The 21,438-nt window shown below is 44.4% G+C and overlaps 1 protein-coding gene across 2 annotated transcripts in view; it reads left to right on the top strand.

The window, feature by feature from the left end:
• The window catches only part of rftn1a (raftlin, lipid raft linker 1a), a 38,169-nt gene that overhangs the window by 15,351 nt on the left and 1,380 nt on the right, over nt 1-21,438 (top strand). The window contains exons 3-9 of one of the 2 annotated variants that reach the window (XM_053863945.1): nt 12,953-13,136; nt 14,210-14,318; nt 16,780-17,284; nt 17,348-17,551; nt 17,939-18,048; nt 19,479-19,582; nt 19,901-19,976. In XM_053863945.1, coding sequence (XP_053719920.1) covers nt 12,953-13,136; nt 14,210-14,318; nt 16,780-17,284; nt 17,348-17,551; nt 17,939-18,048; nt 19,479-19,582; nt 19,901-19,976 — 1,292 coding nt within the window. Of the gene's footprint in view, nt 1-12,952; nt 13,137-14,209; nt 14,319-16,779; nt 17,294-17,347; nt 17,552-17,938; nt 18,049-19,478; nt 19,583-19,900; nt 19,977-21,438 lie in introns of both variants that reach the window. The other variant, XM_053863944.1, reaches the window with a different exon arrangement.

Genomic DNA, 21,438 nt, shown 5'->3' with positions numbered 1-21,438 from the left:
GTAGCTGCATTTGTCATCCGGAACTGCTGTGTTTGTGCGCTTCACTCACGAAACAGCTTCTTTTGAACTCGTCACATGAAAATGTTTAGGTCAGCAGCTCCGTATTAATAGTCTCTCTTCCATACAGTAAGTATCTGAAGGGCAGAAAGTGACTGAAGTTTCTCAGATTCAGCTGTATTGTGCCGAGTGTAGTGCTGCCCTCCAACCTCCCCCTGCCTCGCGCAATCGCTCCAAAGCTGGTGTGGGTTTCTGCATTCACTCTGCAGTGTGTGCTTTTGTGGGCTTCAATATGAAAAATAGTGTGTCTGATTATGTGTGGGTGTGTGTTTTTTTTTTTTTGCATCTTGCAAAAGCTTGATGAGAATCCTCCAGAGGCATCTGGCTGCTAAAAATACTAATTCTGCTATTGTGTAGCTGGTGTGAAGTTTGGGAGTGATAGCAAGGAGGGGCAGAGCGAGCGAGGGAGGAGAAGGAGAGGCAGACATTTCAATGAAAACAACTCCTTTATGCAGAATGTGCCACAAAAATCCATCACTCTCAACTATTTGCCTGGTGGTCCGCCTGCTTTGTGGCCATTCGACTTTCATTTTGAAGGCCAGGAACAAAAGTGGGCGAAGTTTCCCTTTACAAACTGAGAAGTTACAGTGACTCTATTTGTTCTATCTTTACTCAAGTGTTTCACAGAAGCAGTAGAAATAAGCTGCTGACACATTGTCACCTCCTTGGTTTTCTGTCTCCACCTCAAAAAGTTGCTTATGCTGAAGTATTTGCTGATCTTTTTTTTCTTCGAGATTTTAGACGCTGAAGTGTGAATCCGTTTAGTTCTTGTTTTGTTACAAAGCTGTTTCTTACGGTAATCGTCTCAGTCGAAATACATGGCTGCATAGTTATGGCCAAAATCTTACTAATAATAATTGTCATCAATACTGGAAGCATGATTAGTAATCACAATTTTTCACACAACGCTTATGTATGGAGGACATTACCCAGACTTGGCCACTAGAAGGGGCTGCTTGAGTTTAGACCTCTCTACTCGATAGTTTTTCCCCAGGACAACTTGTAAGGCGATAAGTAAACCTGCTGTATGAAAACTGCAAACACTGTTCAGCCTTTATTTCTACCTTGAGCCCATTCGGGTCACTGGGTCTTAAGTCTTGGGACCGCTCTGAAGACCGCTTTTTTAGGCTCTCTGTCTCATTACGCTCTGGAATGCCTTTTACTCGTTCTTGTCTCAGTTTCAGACTGGGCAGACTTGGCATTTCTATTCAAGACAGGTCGAGACAGACAGAGAAAACTGGATTCTGGCTTTTTGGTCAGTTTTGTTGTGTCTTTTCTTTGGTATTTATCAGGGTCTCAAACTGATCCACAAAATGGCCACGATGGGTACTTGTTTTTGTTCCGAACTAGTCAGGAGGAAACCCAGACGCCAATAAGGTGCCTGAAGACTGTTGTTTGATTGATACTGTTTGTTTCAGCTGACACCGATCGTCTCGGTCTTGTCTCTGTCTCGATACTCTCCAGTCTCGATAATGTCTTAGTCTCAGTGGTTGTGGTCTTGACAACAACACTACTTAGTCCCCAACACTGTACTGCTCCCGAAATAGCTATAGGTGTAGCTATAGGTATGAGTATTGGCGGGTGGGAGTTTTAGCAGTGATCGTTATTGTGCATTACTATATATATATATATGTTTGTATAATACTGTTTGTATTGCTTCTCGTGAGACTGTTCTAGCATTGTTAGCAATATTAATTGTTTCTTTCATGTATATTCAACAAACTAGAAAAGCACAAACCACCGACAAACAGCTTCAGTCCACCTCCAGTACCACTACACAGTATCCGGCACAAAATCCAAATGCTCCATGGAGAGCAAAATAATTGGTACAAAAAAACATTTTCTGTAAAGGTCAATACTTAAATTGTAAAATGAATAACTTGTTTTCAAATAATTGCGTTTTTAATGCCAAAGCTCAAAGTCATAATCATTAGTGGATCTTTGTAGAGTCATAAATACTAAAATTTTTTTTTTTACACATGAGATTTATCAGATCAATTCCCAGTTCTACTTGGATTAACCTCAGAATATGTTTCTTCTCCGCCTTAATAAAGCGCTGAGTGAGAAAATAATTGATCTTGATAATCAAGAATATTAGCTGCAAACAGTGAACTCCAGCAGGGAAAAAACGGTGCTGGTTTTCTGAGGATTCTCCAGAATGACACTGTAACTGACAGAAGGCACATCATCACTGCCAAAGTGAAGGCTGGTCGCTTGCCAGGCGTCTTGGTTCCGAACCAGCACTGTAACGTTTGGCACATGGGTTCATCTGTAGTGTTTGGTGGGAGAGATCTGGCAACTTGAAGCTCTTGTTAAGACCAGAACACGGCGTAGACATGGAGATTGTGCAAGTTTTTAATTGCTGTGAGCACAGTAGCAGATGAACATGGCACCCACACAGGACCACACGCGCTCGGATCACACACGCTCGCGGCAGTTATCTTTCCCAAGTCAAGGCAGGTCATTTATATGGTAAACTCCATGCCACCTGAGCTGCTTAAGATGGCTATACTCTATTTCAGAATGAACACAGCTATTATGAATGTGTGTCTGCGTGTGTACGGTGGCTTGCGAGCCGCTCCCTCTCTCTCTCTTCACACTCACTCTATTTGTGATAGAGCGAGACCAAAAGAAGTGAAGGATTCCTGAAGGATTATCTGATTGTTTGTGGAGATTGAGAGACCTCATTCCCAGCAAGGGGATTTATTTGTATTTGTGTGTGTGTATCTCTGTGTGTGTGTGTGTGTTTCTAAGAGGCATATACAGGAATGGGAATGTCAGCCCGTGACATTGAGGCAACCCACGGTCAAATCCATAGCTTTAATTCAATTTGGCTTCCATTAATATTATTTGCTCGCCGGCGTGACTTGATGACTGGTCCGCAGTAATGAAAAACAAATATCTTTGCCGTCGCGGCTGTGACGTGTGTGCGACCGGACGGCTGTTTATTAAACTAAGTAGCGCTGTCGGGAAGAGGAGAGCTTAATGTTCCGACTGAACAGGAGGCCCGTCTGATTTCTAGCTGGACTTTTGACAAGATAGATGAAACTTGGAGGCAAATAGCTTCGACCCTATGAGATTGGCTTTTTTCTAAAGAGTCCTGTTCCAGCTTTCTAATTTGATTCACATGAGTTGTAGTCCCCCGCACAATATCACTTATATCTGATGGACCAAAGAGTCTTCATACGAGGTTTTGACATAACCAGATTGTCTCATACAACTGACTTCTCATTCTGCTAGTCCTGCAGAGTTTTGAAATGCAGGAACCTCAGGATACATTTTGTGAGTTAGAAAAAAAAAGATAAAAAAAAAACATAAATTATATATGTTATTTTATTTATTTCTAAAATTATAATTTTATTTTTACACTTAAAATTGGACCTCTGTGATGCCGCGTCTTAAACTGCTGTTATCTGGAATTACTGCGCTTATAGCTGCTTACCAGAGACAGTTGAACTGCTGATCAGTAAAATAAATAATAAAATACTTTTGGGTTTCTTTCTCAGCGTCAATGCGCTTGCGGATGACCATCACATGAATGTACTTTACAATGGTCTCTTTGTTTTGAGTGCCGTCGTCTACTAACGGTGGCAATGAATTTTAAGTAAAAAAAAAAAAAAAAAAAAGAAGAAGAAGACGGCCACTGTAGAAATCCATCCACCGAAAACTATTTCAAGTACAAGTCATGAGTCCAATCAGACATAGTTTCTTGAGGAGGTTCCTAAAATGCTTACCTGCTTTTGTCCTCTCCTTCCTTCTGAACATGTTTATTAAGCTGCTGGAGGAAAGCAAGAGATTCTCAGCTTCTGAACCAGCCCCAATGCTTGCCTCTTAAATCATGTTGAATGGGCATCAAAGGAGCTGTTGGTACTATTTAAGCACATCTGTTTCTAGAAATACAGACTTGCTTCTACAGTTACTTGATGAAAGTAATTTTTGGACCCCAATGTTGGTCTTCCTTTAATCTTCTTCAGCAAGTCAGCCTTTGTTGTTCGTATTATTTCTTAATATTCATTATTTTAAAGAACAAAACACAATTCAGTTGCAAGGTTTTGCACTGTGGTGCATCAAAAAACAAGAAATGAATTCACCAAATATGTGATTGGAAAAAATTAATGCAACATCTGCGTTCTTACTCAGTGGCCTGACCTAGTGTATATGTGGTCTTGAATTATCAGAGCAAAACAAAAAACTGAAATTCTATTATTTTCCGTCACTCAGTAGGATTTCAATTTGATTTTTTTTTTTTTTTTTTGGATGGGGCCGGGGGTTATTTTCATTTTTCCTTATGTTTTCAATGAGGCATGGCCATTAAACTCTAAATAAATGATTAAATAATATTAGTTATGCTAGATATTGCCATGGAAAAAGGATCTTGCAAAATATCAGACTCAAGTTGTGAATCATATAATGAACCCTGTTTGAAATTATAGTTATATTCAGTTCATTGTCTTATGTAATATTTATATGAAAAGAAATTGTTTAAGATGCTTACTGCGATATTTGGCTTGACTCATGCATCTCACGAGATATCGTGAATTATAAAAACATCGCTATGATCTTGTATGTTCATTGGTATTTTACCATCGAAAATGCTTTATTCAGTTTCTTGCATCCTACCGCCAAACGCAGCAGATTTAGAAACCAAGCAAGTCGCTCGCTAATCCTTCCTTTATCCTGCAAAATTTTATCATCTGTTCCATTTATTGCATGAACATTGATTTCATCCTCAGAACTTTTGATGTTATTTCCAGGCAAAAATAATTCACAGGCTGCACACCGCTGCAATGATCCTTACGCGTAACTTTCATATGAATCTTCACCAAGGAAAACAGCACTTTATTATCTTAAATTTCAAAATACATGCCCCCCTTATTAGCTGCATAGCAACACCCAAACATCTAAGACATATTGCACAGCTGCAAATTGGCTGCATTCAGAGTAGCATCCAGAAATTCTTCAAATGCTGCCTCCAGATGGCTGGAAGAGAAAGTGTCGTCGTTGGTGCTGTCGGTTACCTTGATGCTTCTGAGCAAACACAGACCATCAACTAGAACACCTTGGCGTGGAATTTTGATCCCGACCTCTTTTGTGCCGTCGCTGTGCCGATAACAAGCCGGAGAACATTTGAGAGCCGATGGGGTGGAAGGGGCAGAGAACAGAGCGGCGCGTCAAATGCGAAGAAATGGCGAGGCTCGATGGATTATGTAGCAGGGACAGGAACCGTGTCGGCAGTGGAGAAAAGTGAGTCAGAGGTGTGAGAAAGAGAGCAGAAGTCAGGAGGAAGTAAGGCGGGGTGCGATGCTGTGTGACTCACTCTGGTCTCTGGAGCAGACACGGAGGAGGTGAACTCTGCTGATGACTTTTCGCTGCCCTGCAGAGACGGAGACCCACTCGGCTCATTAAAACCTACATAATGTAGCTGACGCGCGGCGTTGTGTGCTGCTGTTTGCTCTGCTACCTGCGGGGTATAGACGCTTCCACGTGTTCACATGTGCTGCTGCGGTACAGAGCGCTCTGTGTTGACTGAGTATTATTTATTCCTTCTGCCTTATGATACATCCCTGAGTCTGTGTGATGTATTTGGCTGAGAGAGCAAATGGAAAACAAATCCATCAATTTTGCAAATCCGCTCCGCCCGGCGCATCACGCAGGTAGACCCAGCCACGCGGCTTAATGATGGATTGACAAAAGCGCTGATCTGACACAGTTCGGGCTCTTCATCAGAGCACATTTGTCATTCTGTTTCATACAAGAAGCTGAGTGAGATGGCCACAATGGCAAAGAGCTACTCTGTGTCAAATCTAATCTTGTGTGAAAGACAAAGCTGGGGGCACAGCTTATTGCCAAACACGATGACAAATGAACTTGTTGTGCAACCTCTTCCAGTTGCCGATGTGCTTATAAGTGTGTCGGGATGACATCACATATATATTCACCCTATCAGGGGCAACTGTTTCTGAAAACAATCTAGGTTCTTTACTCACAGAAAATTCTGAATTTGGAGTTTCATATCAAGAAGAACTAGCTCCAACATACAGTGTTGAATTGGAGGTAAAAGAAGTAGAATTCAATTCAAATTCCAAAAAATATTAACACATATCATGTTTCTTTCAGGATTTTTCCATGGAAACCACTATGATCATGTCCACCTCCATGATGCGTTACGTGTTATGTGCTTGGTTCGATGTTTCCACTTTGTTTGTGTATGTGAGATTTCATCTTAAAAACGAGATCAGTCTTCAGATGACGTGGCAGCTCTGATATAAGTCTTGGTGGTGTGCCACGCTCATTGACATGTGGCGGAAACCCTGCCAATTATTAAACTCAGATTCCCTTGGGGCTGAGTTGATAAAAGTCTCTTAATCATTCTGAATCATTTTTCCTCTGCAAGGCACCATATTGATTCATAAAGTCCCAAAAGCTTTTTCAGCCATGTGTGCTTTGGCCTGTAGTGCAAATCTGAATGTAAACACATTAATAATTTTAATATGGAAACCAAATCGACCCTGAATCGATTCGCTATTCCACTCGAGCTATGACTCCATCCCCAACTCTGGCCTCCATTTAATAACTTTTAATCTGATAATCTGATAGCATTACCAGAGGTGTCAACCAACCAATTTTTCAACATACTTGTCATCTGATATTTGAAGTTGCCTTGATGAAGCGACCAAGTATTGCAGTACTGCAGATGATGATGATCCGGGTGTGATCCAGTACAGATGTAGCGATAGGCTGATAGTTGCAGCGCCAATAAGTGTGTTTTGACATCATCACAATTGGCCAATAGAAATAACAAAACAACGATTGTCACAGGTCGTACGGAGCAGAACCCACTTGTGGTGTGTGGGTTCCAGACAGACTTATTAACTTACTTACTTAACAGAGTTATTTGTTCGGATAAATGAGCTGGGACAAACGGGAAGGAAAACTGGTGGTACCACCGGACCCAGCAGAGCAGAAGATATATATAATAATAAAGTAAGGAAACAGAAAAAACGACAAAATACACCCATTGGACAGCTGGTGCTGGTGGAAAATACAGGGTAAAAATGAGCGTTAACCAAAGAGAGTAAAAAACACCAGCTCAGGCACCGGAATACAAATCGCATAGGACTCCGAACCGAGGTTACAGAGTGAAACCACTTTACTAGCATGAGAGCGACATTGATCTGGCACCCAGGTCGGAACGCTGGCGTTTAAGTGCCGGTGGTTTGATTCGGTAGTTAGTTTCAGGTGCGTGCCATTTGTGAATCCCTCAGGGAGACTGGGCAGGCAGGACAGAAATAAAGCAAAAGCAGAATGTGACTCTAATTTTTTTAAAGCTGCCACTAATGTTTCCTTTTAAATTATACTCAGCAACTGGTAGAACAGCAACAAACATTTTCCCAGAAGCAACCGGTCTGTTACCATGTTGACCATTTGGGGCTAATTCTCCATGACGGAAGCGAACAGTAGAAGTGCTATTTGCAAAATTTGTGACAACAAAATGAGCTGCAGGGGTAAATGGCCTAAAGCATCTACCGAATTTCACCATGCGGCAAACCACAGGACGCAATATGTTAGCAGGAGTGCTGATGCTAGCTAGACTATACCTGCGTTGTTTTTCTAATCTTGCTGCATTTTCCAAACTTCTGCTATACGTTTTGAGTGCAACATTCTATAGCCAGAGAATTATTGAAATTTCCTCAACTCCAATGAGATTTGGAGAGGTGGGAAAGTACTTCAATGCGCGACGTTAGCTGTTTATTGACCACCTGTAAAAGTTTTTCAGTTTTCACCTCATTTCCTATTAGTGTTTTTTTCCCTTTTTTTTTAAGCCCATGAAGAACTTGAATACATGAGCGCATGTGATAAAGCTTAAAAAAATTGAAAAATAATCTTGTTATAACAACCAAAGAAAATGATTAAAGTTTTCCTCTCAATGGTGAAACCAGTGTCACAAGCAAGAGATTAATCATCATTAATGTATTTTAAGTTTCTTAAGTGAGTATTTTACATTGAAAGAATTGTAACTGGAGCTTGGGTGATTCATTTTAAGATTCTCCCAATTTAATGGCTGCTGGAGGCGGTACACATACCTACATAGAAAGGCTGATAAAACATTGTGAACTTGAAATTAAAGTCCATGTACTGGTGGAAGACTGACTCACTGTGGCTGCCGTCTCTTAAAATAACTGGTCTGAGAAGGTGCTAAAAAGATAATCAGCAGTTGTAAATCATACTGGCAAATATCAAACAGCCTGACTCTAGTTCTCCACTAACAGATTTCCTAGATAATAATTGATACCGCAGCATTTCAGGCATAAATATCCAACACTGTACGCGGACTACTAACTGTCACACACTTGTATCTTTCTAGTATTAATATTCTTTCAAGGGAGCTAAGCCCTCTATGCTCAGAAGTGCTTAGCACTGTTTGTGCCTTAAGCTCCTCATTTTGTTCTCACACTTCCCTCTTCTCGTCATCAGTTTTGTGAACTTGACACTCTTTCTGATGAAGCGAGCGCCGTTCGGGGCTCAGTAGCTGATGAACAACTGTTGTTGCCTGCGGCTGCATTCCCCAAACAGTAGGGAGCTCCTGGCCATAGGAAGTTAGTTTTATAGTCACCGCTCTGGCACGGATCCTTGCCTACAACCTCTGCAAGTCATTAGAGGCCTATTTAAATAAACGTGAATCTCCAGCAGGCAGAGGGATAAGCCTCCCGGGTGGCAGCGAGAGCTAATGCATCACCTCGCAAGCTTAGCGCCTTCTTTCTCAGGCGCATTCACCGGCACAAAGATCACACATAAACACACGCCGCACAAAATCGGCTTGACAGTCTCACACGCCAAAATCCGGACAAGTCTTCAAGGAATGAATAAGTCTTTTCAAGTAGCTACAGTGACTTGGTGCCCCAGAAGCAGCTGCCGAGGGGGTCAGAAAGTGAGGCCCGCCGCGCAAACACAGCCGTTATCATGCGGTCACTTCTTCGACTCGTAACAGAAATAGCGAAGCGCGGCGGAACAGCTGCCGTTACGGACACATCAATGGTAAACCTCCAACACACGTGTTCATGCTGAGCAGCTGAACGTTAGTGTTGCAGCGGCCCAACGAAGCACCGTCGTGTTGAGCTACACAAGAACCTGAGTGTCGCTCCAAGATGAAATCCAAGCAGGAATGACAATTCTAGCATGTGAAGTGTCAAGTTTCATAACACGATTGATGCACTTTCAGCGCATCAGTGGAAGTTTCTTTTACCGTGTGTGCCATTGAAAGGCGCAGCAGCGGTACCAAGCATGAAATTTGGAGCTGAGGGAGATGCCAAATAATTCATGAATCGTGAATAAATAATCTCGTAATTGTCTCGCAGGAGTTCTGATGCGCCATTTATCATGTGGAAACGCTATCACAGTTATGGTCAGGTGCCAGAAATATGCTAAACTCCGACGCCGTTCCTCTTATTTCAAACTTTATTGATTGTGTTAAGTGCTGCCTGCATGGAATGATTAATTCAACGCTTTGTAGATTTGGATGTCTTGCGCCTTGAAACAACAAGCCCATCAGTGTAGCTAAATGGAGCTTGAGGTTTACTGTGGTCCGGGCTGCAAGGGACATCATAGTTAAAAACCAATTAACTTTAGTTGTTTGTTTCCGCGGCACCGTCTTCTGACAGTGATTTACTCGATAAAGATTTGAAGTCCGCAGCAGAACTTCTGAGCGAAGCCAGTATGTTGTCTGCCTTTAGCTCCTCAGGAAACCCGCCAACTTAAGCTCTCGCAAACTTTCTCTGCCTTCCGACTCATCCCTGCTAAACACACATCAGCTATCATCACGCCACGCGAGCGCTCTCCGTCTTCCCGCGCTCTCAAAATCCAGCTTCTCCGCTATGCTCCCAAACGCTGCCACTTTTGAAATCCCACCGAGGTAGACGACATAAAAGAAGTTCCTAAGCCCAAAGCGCCTCATAACACCCTAGTAACTTCTGTATGCCTTTTTTTCCCGGCATTAGCTGCCTGGCCTGCGTGTTGTCGGTGTGTGTGAGTGTCGACCGTGCAGAGCTAATGACTGTTTATGGTGTTGGGATCATTGTCATCGCCCACCCCCACCTCGGTCTCCAGCTGCTATTATCATCATAACTGTTTTTGATAAGTCCCCATTGAAGCCTGAATCAGTCTTGGCCTGATGAAAAGCCCCTGTGCTTCCTGAGCCAAGATTCAGATTTTTTAGACTCATTGTTTCACCGAAATAGAAGTGTGTGTGTGTGTTTCAACTCGCCGGTTGATGGCGAACAAATTGAAAATGAGATGGCTGGCACATCCTTTTTCTCTGTGTGTGTATGTATGTATGTGTGTGTGTGTGTGTCTAGTTAATTTATTCAGGTTATTTTCTCTTCTCCAGACCCATGCAAATGAGATTGAATGGGATGACAAGCATTCAGGCACAAACAGACAGCCTCATTTCATTCTCTCTCTCTTTGCTCTGCTCATCAGTCTCTCCTCAACGCACCTGGCTTCACTGAGCTCGACGGAAGCAAACCATGCTCATATCAAAAAGCGTCAGTAACTCGCTGCTATTACCGACCCCGAGAGGGCGGTTCTCACAAGCATCCCTCCGTGGATTTGTCACAACACTTTGCATCCATACGATAAGCCCCGCGAACTGTCTCCAGAGGAAGGTTTTCCCCTCTATTGTGTGCGTTAATAAGGGCGCCGGCTCGGTGTTAGCTGCTAATGCCACACACAGCCTGACAAGCATTGTCTTCCCGATCTGTGAGGCGCATGTGTGTCAGCACGGGTGTCGTTTGGGTGCTTTCATAATGAATTTCTGTTTGGGGAAAATAAATCATGTGCCGAATCCAGAAGTGAGGTGGTGGAGGTCGCATTGTGGTTCTCCGTAGGGTTGGCCGACTCGGGTATGGATTCACCCGATATTGACAGGGCCGATCCGGGTGGCAGAGACTAGCATTTAAACTCTATGTTTAAATGTTTTTTCTATGCTCACGTTTACGTCACACGTGGCGCCGGTCATAGTGATAACATGGCGGCAGCTTACAGCAGATGCTTAGCTATGTGGAAACAACTGCAACAGCGACATGCAAGTTGTACAAGTGGACGTTTCAAGGGGTTGAAGTCACAAAGTTCAACACCACCTGCTTAATTAAGTACCCAAGGAAGCACCACGCCATATTCACATATGATCATCATCAAAAGTTGGTCTGTTACTGAAAGCATGATCAGTGTTATCCCACAGCATGGCAAGAAGGTTAATACTTTAACACTGGTATTGGATCGGTATCAGTCGTTACCAAGCCCAGTGGTCAGTACCAATGTCAGGTCCATGAAGGTTGGATAAATGCATGCCTAGTTCTTGTTTGAAATGTTGATAAATTGGTTCCAAGTTCCAAGTTAGCTTTTCCACTACTACCAGCACAGCAACTCCACCTCTTCCAACTTAACCTAAGAGAGAGTTCTGTTTCTGCTCAGGCTCAGTGCTCGTGGTCAAACCAGGAAGTTGCCCGAATAGATTCCAAAAGTCATGTTCCCCAATTGCTCTTAATGAAAATATCTTCTGTGTATGTGTGAAGGTGTGTGTAAAAATACTGCCGCGTGTGTGGTTTGTCAAACCAGGACGTAGGAAAGTGCCCTTGAATACTTCATTTGAAGTTCATTTGTAACTACAGAATGTGATGTCATCACTAGGTGGAGGACTTGTCTCGTACCTACACTCTTTGCTTAGCATCAAAACATTGTTCTCAGTAGAAACAGTTGCAGTATCCAGCCGCAAACTTTTTTCACAGTGCTACTTTGGCACAAGCAGCCCAAACAGAATCTCACTTTCCTTTCATGAAGTATAGCAGCATCTTAAAGATGGTCTTAGTCTCCAGGAAAATTAGCTGCTAATAAAATTCCGCCAGAGAAGGTGGGTGGTGCAGTCAAACCAACACTAGAGTCTCTTGAACTCTAAAATAAGTTGTTTATATTCAGCAAAAAGTCAAATACTGTAGTGTACATCTAAGAGAAGGCTCCCCCTCGAGTTCAACACTGTACATATACATTTGAAAAAAACAATTCATCTTGAAAAAGTGAGTCTTGCTTGTGTGTTTAAATTGTAACATGCATAAGGATAATGTTTTTTTCCTCTTCAACAAGGCCATTGTTTCTAAATAATTTTACATCTTTCTGTTTGACTGCGTTTGAGATGTGGCGTGTCAGACGAGAATCATCTGCATAAACATCCAGACGCTCAGTGTGAGTGTGGCACTGAGGACAGACGTCACCATCACGGCTGTAATTAGTTTCAGAAATAGCGTGAAGATGCCATGTGTCACCTCTTGATAACGTGCCGCCCGTCTTTGTTTCCAAGCACCCTTTTGTGCCCCGGGCCCTTCTTCATCTCGTGGGTTCTTTTGTTCGGGATTATTAGCCATTCGAGGTGAAGGATCGAAATCGTGGCTTGTCATTTTCCTGAGATTGAATCCAAGATCTGAAAGTTCTGTTGTTAATCTGCACTAGTCTTTGGCTAATAACACGGTGAGGTAAATTGAATTTAAATGTCACAAATGAAAACAGCAGCACTAAGAGTTGTGATGAATAAATGTCATTTTGTTTCAATTTAACTTTCAAAATTGTTTCACTGAAACTCAGATGCGACTCAAATGCTTTAATGGTGTTTACAGAAGAAACCGCTGCAACCCTGCAGCAACTAGGTTATAAAACAGGTTCACTTTCAGTTTCCCTGATGATTTCCTTCCAATCAAACTTGATTTACTTCATCGTGACTTCAATTTAGATTTTTGCTGCAACCTGTTAATTCCATACATGGTTGGTTTTAACTGAAGCACGAGCACTGAAATCCTGAAGTTGAGAATGATAATATTTTCCCGCTTTCTCTCCTGCCACTGTTTTCCAGAGGTTCCAGTCTCGTCGGTGCTCTGTCTCTCGTCGGTCAGAGAACTGCCCGTGCAAGTCCGGGAGCTCTACGCTCAGGGCTTCGTCCTGGTCGCCGTCCACCCGTTTGTCCACCCATGTGGGCCTCGCCAGGCACACATCCAGAGGCAGCTCCATCGGGCCGTGCTGGTCAGAGAGACACCGAGGTATGAACCACCTGAGTGTCGATTGACAACCTCCTCTCCTGTCACATTTTTATTTTACGTCATGCCCCGATATTAAATCCATATTTTATTATTGATTTTGCTTCCAAAACATTTGAAACAATCATTTGCCTTGTCACAGATATTAATATTTGGAGGAAAACTGATTTATATTCTGTCTTTTGTCGCCCCTAGAATAACCCATTTACACTTAACATATTTTCGTTTCCATCGCTCAAACGTTCCGCTCATTCTTCTATGCTAATATTGCGGCGTTTTATCTTAATATCACACACGCTCGCACAGGTGCGGGGCTTTCAACCCGCCTCCCGCCAGGCAGTCCCGCTGCTTCCTGGCAACCCTCACTTCGAGGATGCTGATTGCATCATCAGCGCTCGCCAGAGGGGAACGGCGCGCTGAAAGAGAGAAACCATCTCACCTTCCTTTCATCTACCTTCTTCAGCGATGGCCGACCCCTCTTCTCTTTTGTCCCCCTCATCCCCTTTGTCCCTTTTCATCTCCTCTCGACGCCTCCCCCTTTCATCGCGGGGTGTGAAAATGAAAGAAGAAATATCGCGCGCGGAACTGTTTCACATGGAGCCGAGAATGCCACTCACGCCTGACGGCACCAGATATTACCTCGGCCTTCCCCACTGTCCTCGCTCCAAACACAAAGAGGCGTGCCCCACTTCTCCTTTCTTTCATTTGTCGTCGAGGAAATTCACTCTTTCTAATAAGTCTATTGTGAGTGAGGTGAGCGTGCCCTCCGAAAATGGAAAATGCTCCCGGTGCCCACCAGAATCCACTCTCTGCGACTGCTGCGTTCACTCTGGGTCAAAGAGAGAGACCATAAAGAGGGGGCTCCTTTAGACTGAAATGCTGCTGCATGGTGGAAGTGAACCGGCGATGATAAAAAGAAAAACAATTTGTGGTAATAAAAGAGCAGTATGAGGTCACGTGATGGTTCTGGCTCATTTAGGCAGAATTGAACAGAAGTTAATGGCCTACAATTGATGCATTTACCCCCCGGAATATTTGTCGTTGTGTCATTCACCCCATCATTTCTCTGTCTACAGTTCAGAGAAGAGCCATTTGATGTGGACCAGACATCGTCTGGAGACAGACGTGTGTGTGGCGGGTCATCAGGCGCCAGACCCAGATGCCATTCAGAGCTACGTCAAACGAGTGAGTCTTTGTTTGTATTGTTCCATTCGTTTAAATGTAATGTTGATGGCCTTGTTTAACCAACTTCTTCATGTGTGAGGGGAACAATTTGGTGTCTGCTGAGTAGATTTGATGTCCACTGGAGGCGAATCAGGTCAGAAATGATCAACAATCACCATCACACCATGAGGTGACACACTTTCACCAGAGCAGTAATGAACAGTAATCGACCGAAAGATGCCTCTGAGGCTAATAATGTTGCCTTCGCCAAGGAGGTTGTGTTCGCGACAGCATTGGTTTGTCTATTGAGGTTGAAAATAGGGATGGACGATAACTTATCCTACACGATATACCGCCAAACACAATCTCCACAATGACAATTCTGCATCTCACGATTAATTCGATAAACACGTGACACACTCACTGCATTGGACTTGCACACGTGAACATGACAAGAACGTGAAGGCGCTCTGCGCTCTCTAGCTCCGCGGCATTTGACAGCCAACACCGCCGCGTGACAGTTGTGGACAGTGTGGTGGACTTTGGTTCACAATCGTAGTTTTAAACTTATTTTTAATACAGGGAACCTTTGATAATGACACTGGTCGACTCTGAGTCTCTGGTTCCAAGTTTATTTTATTAGATGGAGTGGTCCTCATGGGTTCTCTGACGTGGTCCTCTGCCTTGGTTCATATCAACACATGCAGGTCTCCTGCTGAGCTGGTGCCTCGGTGAAAAACCGTGGTGAAAATAGTTGGATATTGAATGGAGCACCGCTCCGATATTGGCAGCACCCTTCTCTTCCACATCCCCATTGGGGTTCACTGATCGCGGACACACTCTCACAGACAGCGCTAATGCTACGACCCGGCATCAGTTAGGGACCATCAACAAATTCTAAAGCGGCAAAAGTATTCGTGAAATCTTCAATAAGGCAATGAACAACAACCATTTTAGGAGAGGGAATTGTGAAAAGGTTTTTCATCACACAAGACAAAGGACTGACAGTTTGTATAATGATTCGGAGAATAGAATATGACTAAATGATCATTTATTCACATGATTTCTAATATTTCTTCAACAGCATCTAGGAACTGTGTCCAGACTGGTCCATAGTTCAAGTCAACTGTTAAGAGACATGACACACGGCACACAGAAGACTCAATTGAACCCCAAAATAAAGCTGGCTGAGCAGTCTGTCAGACACCAGCGGCTTCTACCAAAGACGTGAAACATTGAATTTCTCATCTCTACACTTAGTTAACTATTATATTTAAACATAAACAAATAATGATTTTGTTGGAGACAAACTCCACTAATACGTTTCATCATAAAACAGTTTCAAGAGTGACTGTAGTGTCCACCACATGGAATAGAATGAAAATGTATTTATCATGATAATCATCTTTATCGCCGAAACATTTAGCGCGATAACCTTTTTTGTCCATATCGCCCATCCCTAGTTCAAAATAACTTGGAAAAGTCATGGACAAATTTGGATGAAATGGGACAAGGTACAAATGATTCATTTTTGGGAGTGATCCGGATCGCCGCCTGGATCCGAGGTTTTTTTAAGGATTCCTTCATATAGTTAAATACCCACAGTGAAGGCTGCGTTTTGCATATAAATGTATTAAAGCCTTGTGAGGATGCAAGTGCTGCTAACACAGTCCTTCTCAAATAGTGGGGGCGCAACAGAGAATAATTGAGAAGCACTATGCTAACAGGACGTTATTAATGAGTGAACTTTATGTCAAATCTTTGTAGCTGACAAACTAAAGAAGAGATTTAACCCTGCAATAACCTCCCCGGCAGCGGCTCACGCCAATCACGTTTGGTCTCCCTGCTCATCGATTCACCAGCAGACGAACAATGGGAAATGAAAATGTGCTCTTTTGAATAGATTTGCATCTGAACACCCACAGAGGACAAAAGCAAAACCCGATTGGATGGAAATCCAGGGGACTGGGTATAATGTGATCAGCTCTGGCAGCGTGACGCGCGGAACCTGTCGCATCGAAAGCTGGCAGAGAGTCGAGGATAAGGATCTGAGAGGCTGTGCCCCGCAGACACCAGCCGTGTGTGTGTGTGTGATCCTGTGCCGCTCTCCAGACATGAACAGAGTGTAACTGTGACCGTGCTAATATACGTGCCGCGCGCTAGCGAGGGTGTCAAAAGTGGGTAAAGACATGTCTCATTATTGTGCGGTGAAAGTTTGTGATTTCTCTCCTGTCAAGCACGTCTGACGCCGTCAAGGCAAATATGGAGTGACAATTATCCACGTGAGCGCGGCGGGAGGCCGCGCCAAACTCACTCACACACGGGCGCCCCCAAATAATGGGGCTTTCTGTTGTCTGATTATTTGATCTCTGCGAATGATTAGGGAGGTTGTTGCTCCGTGTTTGTGTGTGTGTGTGTGATAATGAGGTTGTGTTTGACTGACTTGAAGTGACATCATCATCATCATCTTCATCCTCCTCAGATCCAGGATGTCGCCGAGCAAGGGGTGATGTTTCTGGGCTTCCTGCAGCAGCCAGGTGGCGTACCCTTCTTCTCAGGGAACTGGGACCCTGAGGAGCTGTCCTCCCTGCACTCCAGCCCGTCCCCCATACACCGACACCCACACAGCGCCAACAGCAGCCTGTCAGACGCCGCAGACCCCCCCCATAGTAATGAGGAGCCCCACCGCCACCACTTTGATCCTCAAGAGTGGGATCATGAAAGCCTAGATCAGAATCACAGGCCCGCGCATCCACAGGCCCGCGACGCCGAGCCGGACCCCGAGGATCCAAACGGGCACCTTCAGAACTCAGAGCTTAGCATCAGAGTGGTGCTGGGACCAACTGGCCGCCCTCACAGAGAGCCGGCGTGTTCAAGCCCTGAGTTGGCAGAAAGTCATCTTCAAAATCACAGACAGAAAAGATGTTCCACCTCCTGCTCCACCCGAGTCACGGCACAGAACAACAACCACATCCAAGTCAAGGAGAGTAAGTCCAGTAAGTCCTTCCTCAGCTCCGCGTGAGACCTGCCACTGACTCCTTCTGTGACAGGGACGCAGCTCTTCGCCCTCTACAACTCCACGGGGCAGCTGGACGCCACCGAGCGCTTCTACTCCCTCACCGTGCCGTTACGGTTCCACAAGGAGGCGGGGCTGGTCACCGAAGTGGATGCCGATTGGCTGGATCACATGACTCAGCATTTCATGAACGGGGCTCAGCTCGTTGACGGATTTTTCCATCTGAGCGATGATAACGGTGCGTTTCTCAACTTTATTTGCTCAAGTTCCTGCTCCTGTAACACAAAGGTCAATGACAGAATGTGGTATTCAACCACTGACCAAGTCTGTGACTCATTCTTACATGACGTTTCTGTCCAGTTATACTTAGTAGACAAGGTTCTCACAGCAGCAAATCGATCAAAACACACTGGTCTTTCACTTGCTGCTGACTTGAGAGGGCCGTGTGGCTCCTTCAGGTCCTTTATCCAGCTGTCAGATAGAGTGTGAGACACGAAACTTAGCAGCAAAAGTCCCACAGAATAAGCAGGATTAAGATGGAGGGGATCAATAGTGAGCCGTCGGAAGGAAGAGAGCGCGACCCCGTCTTCTTGTGCTTAGTCTGACTCCGGCTGCTCTTCTCCAGATAACGGCCATTCATCCGTGGACAGCGTGTTCATCTTCCGCAGCTCCGAGGACCAGAGCGCCAGCACCTCCTACGATGCCATCGTGGTTGAGCAGTGGACCGTGGTGAATGTGAGTCTTTTCAGCTTTTAATACTCTTCACTGTGCCAGCAAAGATACAGAGACACTGGCTGACGCTGGAGAGTTTCACAGCAACGTCCTGTCCCAAGTGCTGCACAGCTTTTTGAATAAACTTTTCAATGAAGGTGTCATACATATAAGTACCATAATTTCTGGACTATAAGCCGATCTGAACCCTGCGGCTGATACAGCAACGTGGCTAATATATGGATTTTGACGGGCGAAAGAGCGTCATGCTGCTGAAAGATTGAGAATTGTCACATCAAACTGATGAAATCACAGGCGCTGTTTTCGGCTGCGTGTCCGCGGCTCCGCCACACAGCCGATCTCCTGGAGAACCAGAGACGAGAAGCAGCTGCTGAGATGCTGTGGTGTCAGAACTTCGCACACGCAGCCGAAAACTGCACATTTTGAGCGCTTTAGTGGACCGTAATTTCCGGAATATAAGCCGCAACTTTCTTGCGGTCTGAACCCTGTGGCTTATACAACAGCGCAGTTAATATATGGATTTTTACAGGCTGAAATCAGATTAAGTCAGAGGCGATGTAATCGGAGGCTTTTTACACAGCTCCGTCAAGAGAGTCGATCTCCTGGAGGTCTATAGTCGCAGCTCCAGAGACCAACAGTGGTGTCGGAACTTTGGGCAAGCAGGCGAAAACAGCGCATTTTGAGGGTTTTAATGTGAATAAAAGATGTGAGACGATGTCTCGAGACAAAGTGTGTTCGGCTCAAGTCTGACGTGAGCATTAGCGAGTCTGGTTTTGGCCACTGCCTTGATCCCGTCTGGTGAGCTCCACCTTGTCTATTGTGAGAGCAGCGGAGATGAATCAAGACCGTATTAACAAACAATTTATTGATTACACAGCTTGTTTCCATTATTTCCCCACTCTCGATGCTAGTTTAGTGATCCTCATGAATTGTTTAGCCAGGTGCTCCACTGACCTTTCTATGACTCAGACAGCACCACTGCACCTGCAGCTTATATATATATATATATTCACGATATAATCCAGCTAAATCAAGTTGTACTTGAAAATATGATACGATAGGATTTTCATTCTGTGGGGACAAATTTAGCCTAAAAGTCAGACAACATCCCTTTATCCACTCTCAAATGCCTCCTACGCACAAGTCCGAGTGAAGAAAGCAGCGCACCTAGCTTCACCACTGCGACCACTAGGAGTCACTGTGTTGCATTTTGGGCATTTAAGGGTGGAATTAGCTGTTTTATCTGAAGCTTTATTGATTTAATCATATTGATCATATTTATAGTGGTTCCACACTGACTTCAGTGACTGGTTTTTGCTTCACTTCACCTGTCTGTTGAATGAAAGGTTGAACCCTGTTGAACGCCGGGTGTGTAACGAGTAGTTTTGCTCCTGAAGTTTGTGGTAGTGATGCACGGTCTCTCTGGCTCGCAGGGTGTGGTGGTGAAGGCCGACTACGTCCCCCTGCTGCAGTCTCTGGCACCGTTCGGCTGGCGGCTCATGTGCGTGCTGCCCACCCCCATCGTCAAAACTAACAGGTAGCGACTCCGCTGGAGTGAAGCATCAGCTCTTCAATGTAGAGTTCAGCTGCATCCATCTGCTCCCCGCCGTGTCGCTCCGTCTCCTCCAGCGGCACTAGAGATCAGATGAGACCTGATGGCAGCTTTTCTGGAACATGAAAACCTTTTTGATTTACTCTGAGGAGAACAAAAAACTCTGCCACTGAACTGCCGCTGACTTGTAACCTGTCACTTGCAGCGCAGCTCGCAGCGACTTGATGTGGAGGCGCGCAGATGCCAGCGCCTTTGATTCCAGCGCACTGTACTAAAGAGGCTGCTGCTCTGTTCTTTCTGCAGCGACGGCAGTTTATCCACCAAGCAGATCCTGTTCCTACAGCGACCCGTTCTGCAGCGCAGGAGGAAAGACTTCAAGGTTTGCTCCTCTCGCTCGGCTACACATCTGCTACGTGTGGATACCGACATGAAGCTAGAGTTTATTCCCAGGCTAATGACGCGAGTCGCTAGCTGCATCATTAGAAGCTCTTTCACTCTCTGCGCCGCATGATGTGCAGGTCCATGTCAAAAGAAACGCTCAGTTTACACCAAGCAGAATGTCAACGTTGCACACCAGCGTGAACATATTTGACTCCCGTGACTTGTCCTGTGACAGCCATGTCACTCCTACTGTGTATAAAGCTGACTCTGACACCTCAAGTGTACGAGTCCCAAAAGCGGTTTCCTGGATGTGCTGGTAGAACCAAACATGACACTTCCTTCTCAGTCTTGAGTACAGTAATTCATTCAAAGAATATGTAGGTGTACTTGTCCTTCCTTATAAAATGAATGTAAAATTCCTATCCAAATACAAGTGAACCTTCTGTCGGCCAGTTGTATGGGTCTGACTAGAGATGGGTCCCGCAACACACCGATGCACCGAGCTCACAGAGCAATCCCCGTGTTGGTGCACGTACCATTTTAACGTTGTCGACTCAGCAAAAACGCGTCAAACTGTGTTCATAAGGAAGTGCATCTGTAAAGGGGATGCAACTGCTGAAACAATCTAACCTCACGGTTCCTTGTGAATGTCTTCATTCTTTACTTCATTATGGAGCAGCTCCAGGGGAAACGCAAGTTGTCTGGGACCATTTTGACCATTTTGAATAATGTGTTTATTTCAATCTCCTTGTTTTATCGAGTTTGTCTCAGATTTTGGACTTGGTCTTGTTCCGCTATAATTCATTTCAGGTCACTCTTAGTTCACTATTCACATTATTTCTTGTAAGAAACTCGACAGACTTAATTTAGAAAATATTCAAACATTGGAAAAACTTATTTTATTCAAATAAAAAAATGTCCAAAAACTCCACAAGCCTCCTCGTTCACATAGTTTTAACTTAGATTTTCACATCATGATACATGTTCACATTATTGAAAGATATGGAATAATACAATATGAATGCAGAGACTTAAATGATATTATTGTGTACAGTAGGTGCAACACATCAGTGTCAATTCAGTCTGTCAAGCATGGGGGCTGCAGGGATTCTTAATGTCCAGCAGGGGTCAGTATTCAGTGACACAGTATCAGCACAGTGTGTCATTGTGCAGAAACGTTTTATGATGCCTCACTTACATCATCACCAGGGCCGACATCAGCTTGAATGATCATGCCACCAAGCTAACTAGACTTGACATCAGCATCATGACTGGGCTTCAAGTCATCACTCCTCTGAAGGTGGCGCTCACTAATGAACACAAGTGTTAATTATAGTTAAATATAAAAGCCAACTTGCCCCAAGAATGTCTAATAATAGTCGAGTGTTCAGCCTGAAGCCATGCGGGAGGGAGACGTCAGGGACGGAGGCTTTGTTGTGGCTTGTCAGGTGTCTGGGAGA

The sequence above is a fragment of the Synchiropus splendidus genome, chromosome 4, assembly GCF_027744825.2.
Source record: "Synchiropus splendidus isolate RoL2022-P1 chromosome 4, RoL_Sspl_1.0, whole genome shotgun sequence".
In the NCBI taxonomy this organism is placed as follows: domain Eukaryota; kingdom Metazoa; phylum Chordata; class Actinopteri; order Syngnathiformes; family Callionymidae; genus Synchiropus; species Synchiropus splendidus.
The sequence above is the reverse complement of the archived record's forward strand: the minus strand, read 5'-3'. Positions and strand labels throughout refer to the sequence as shown.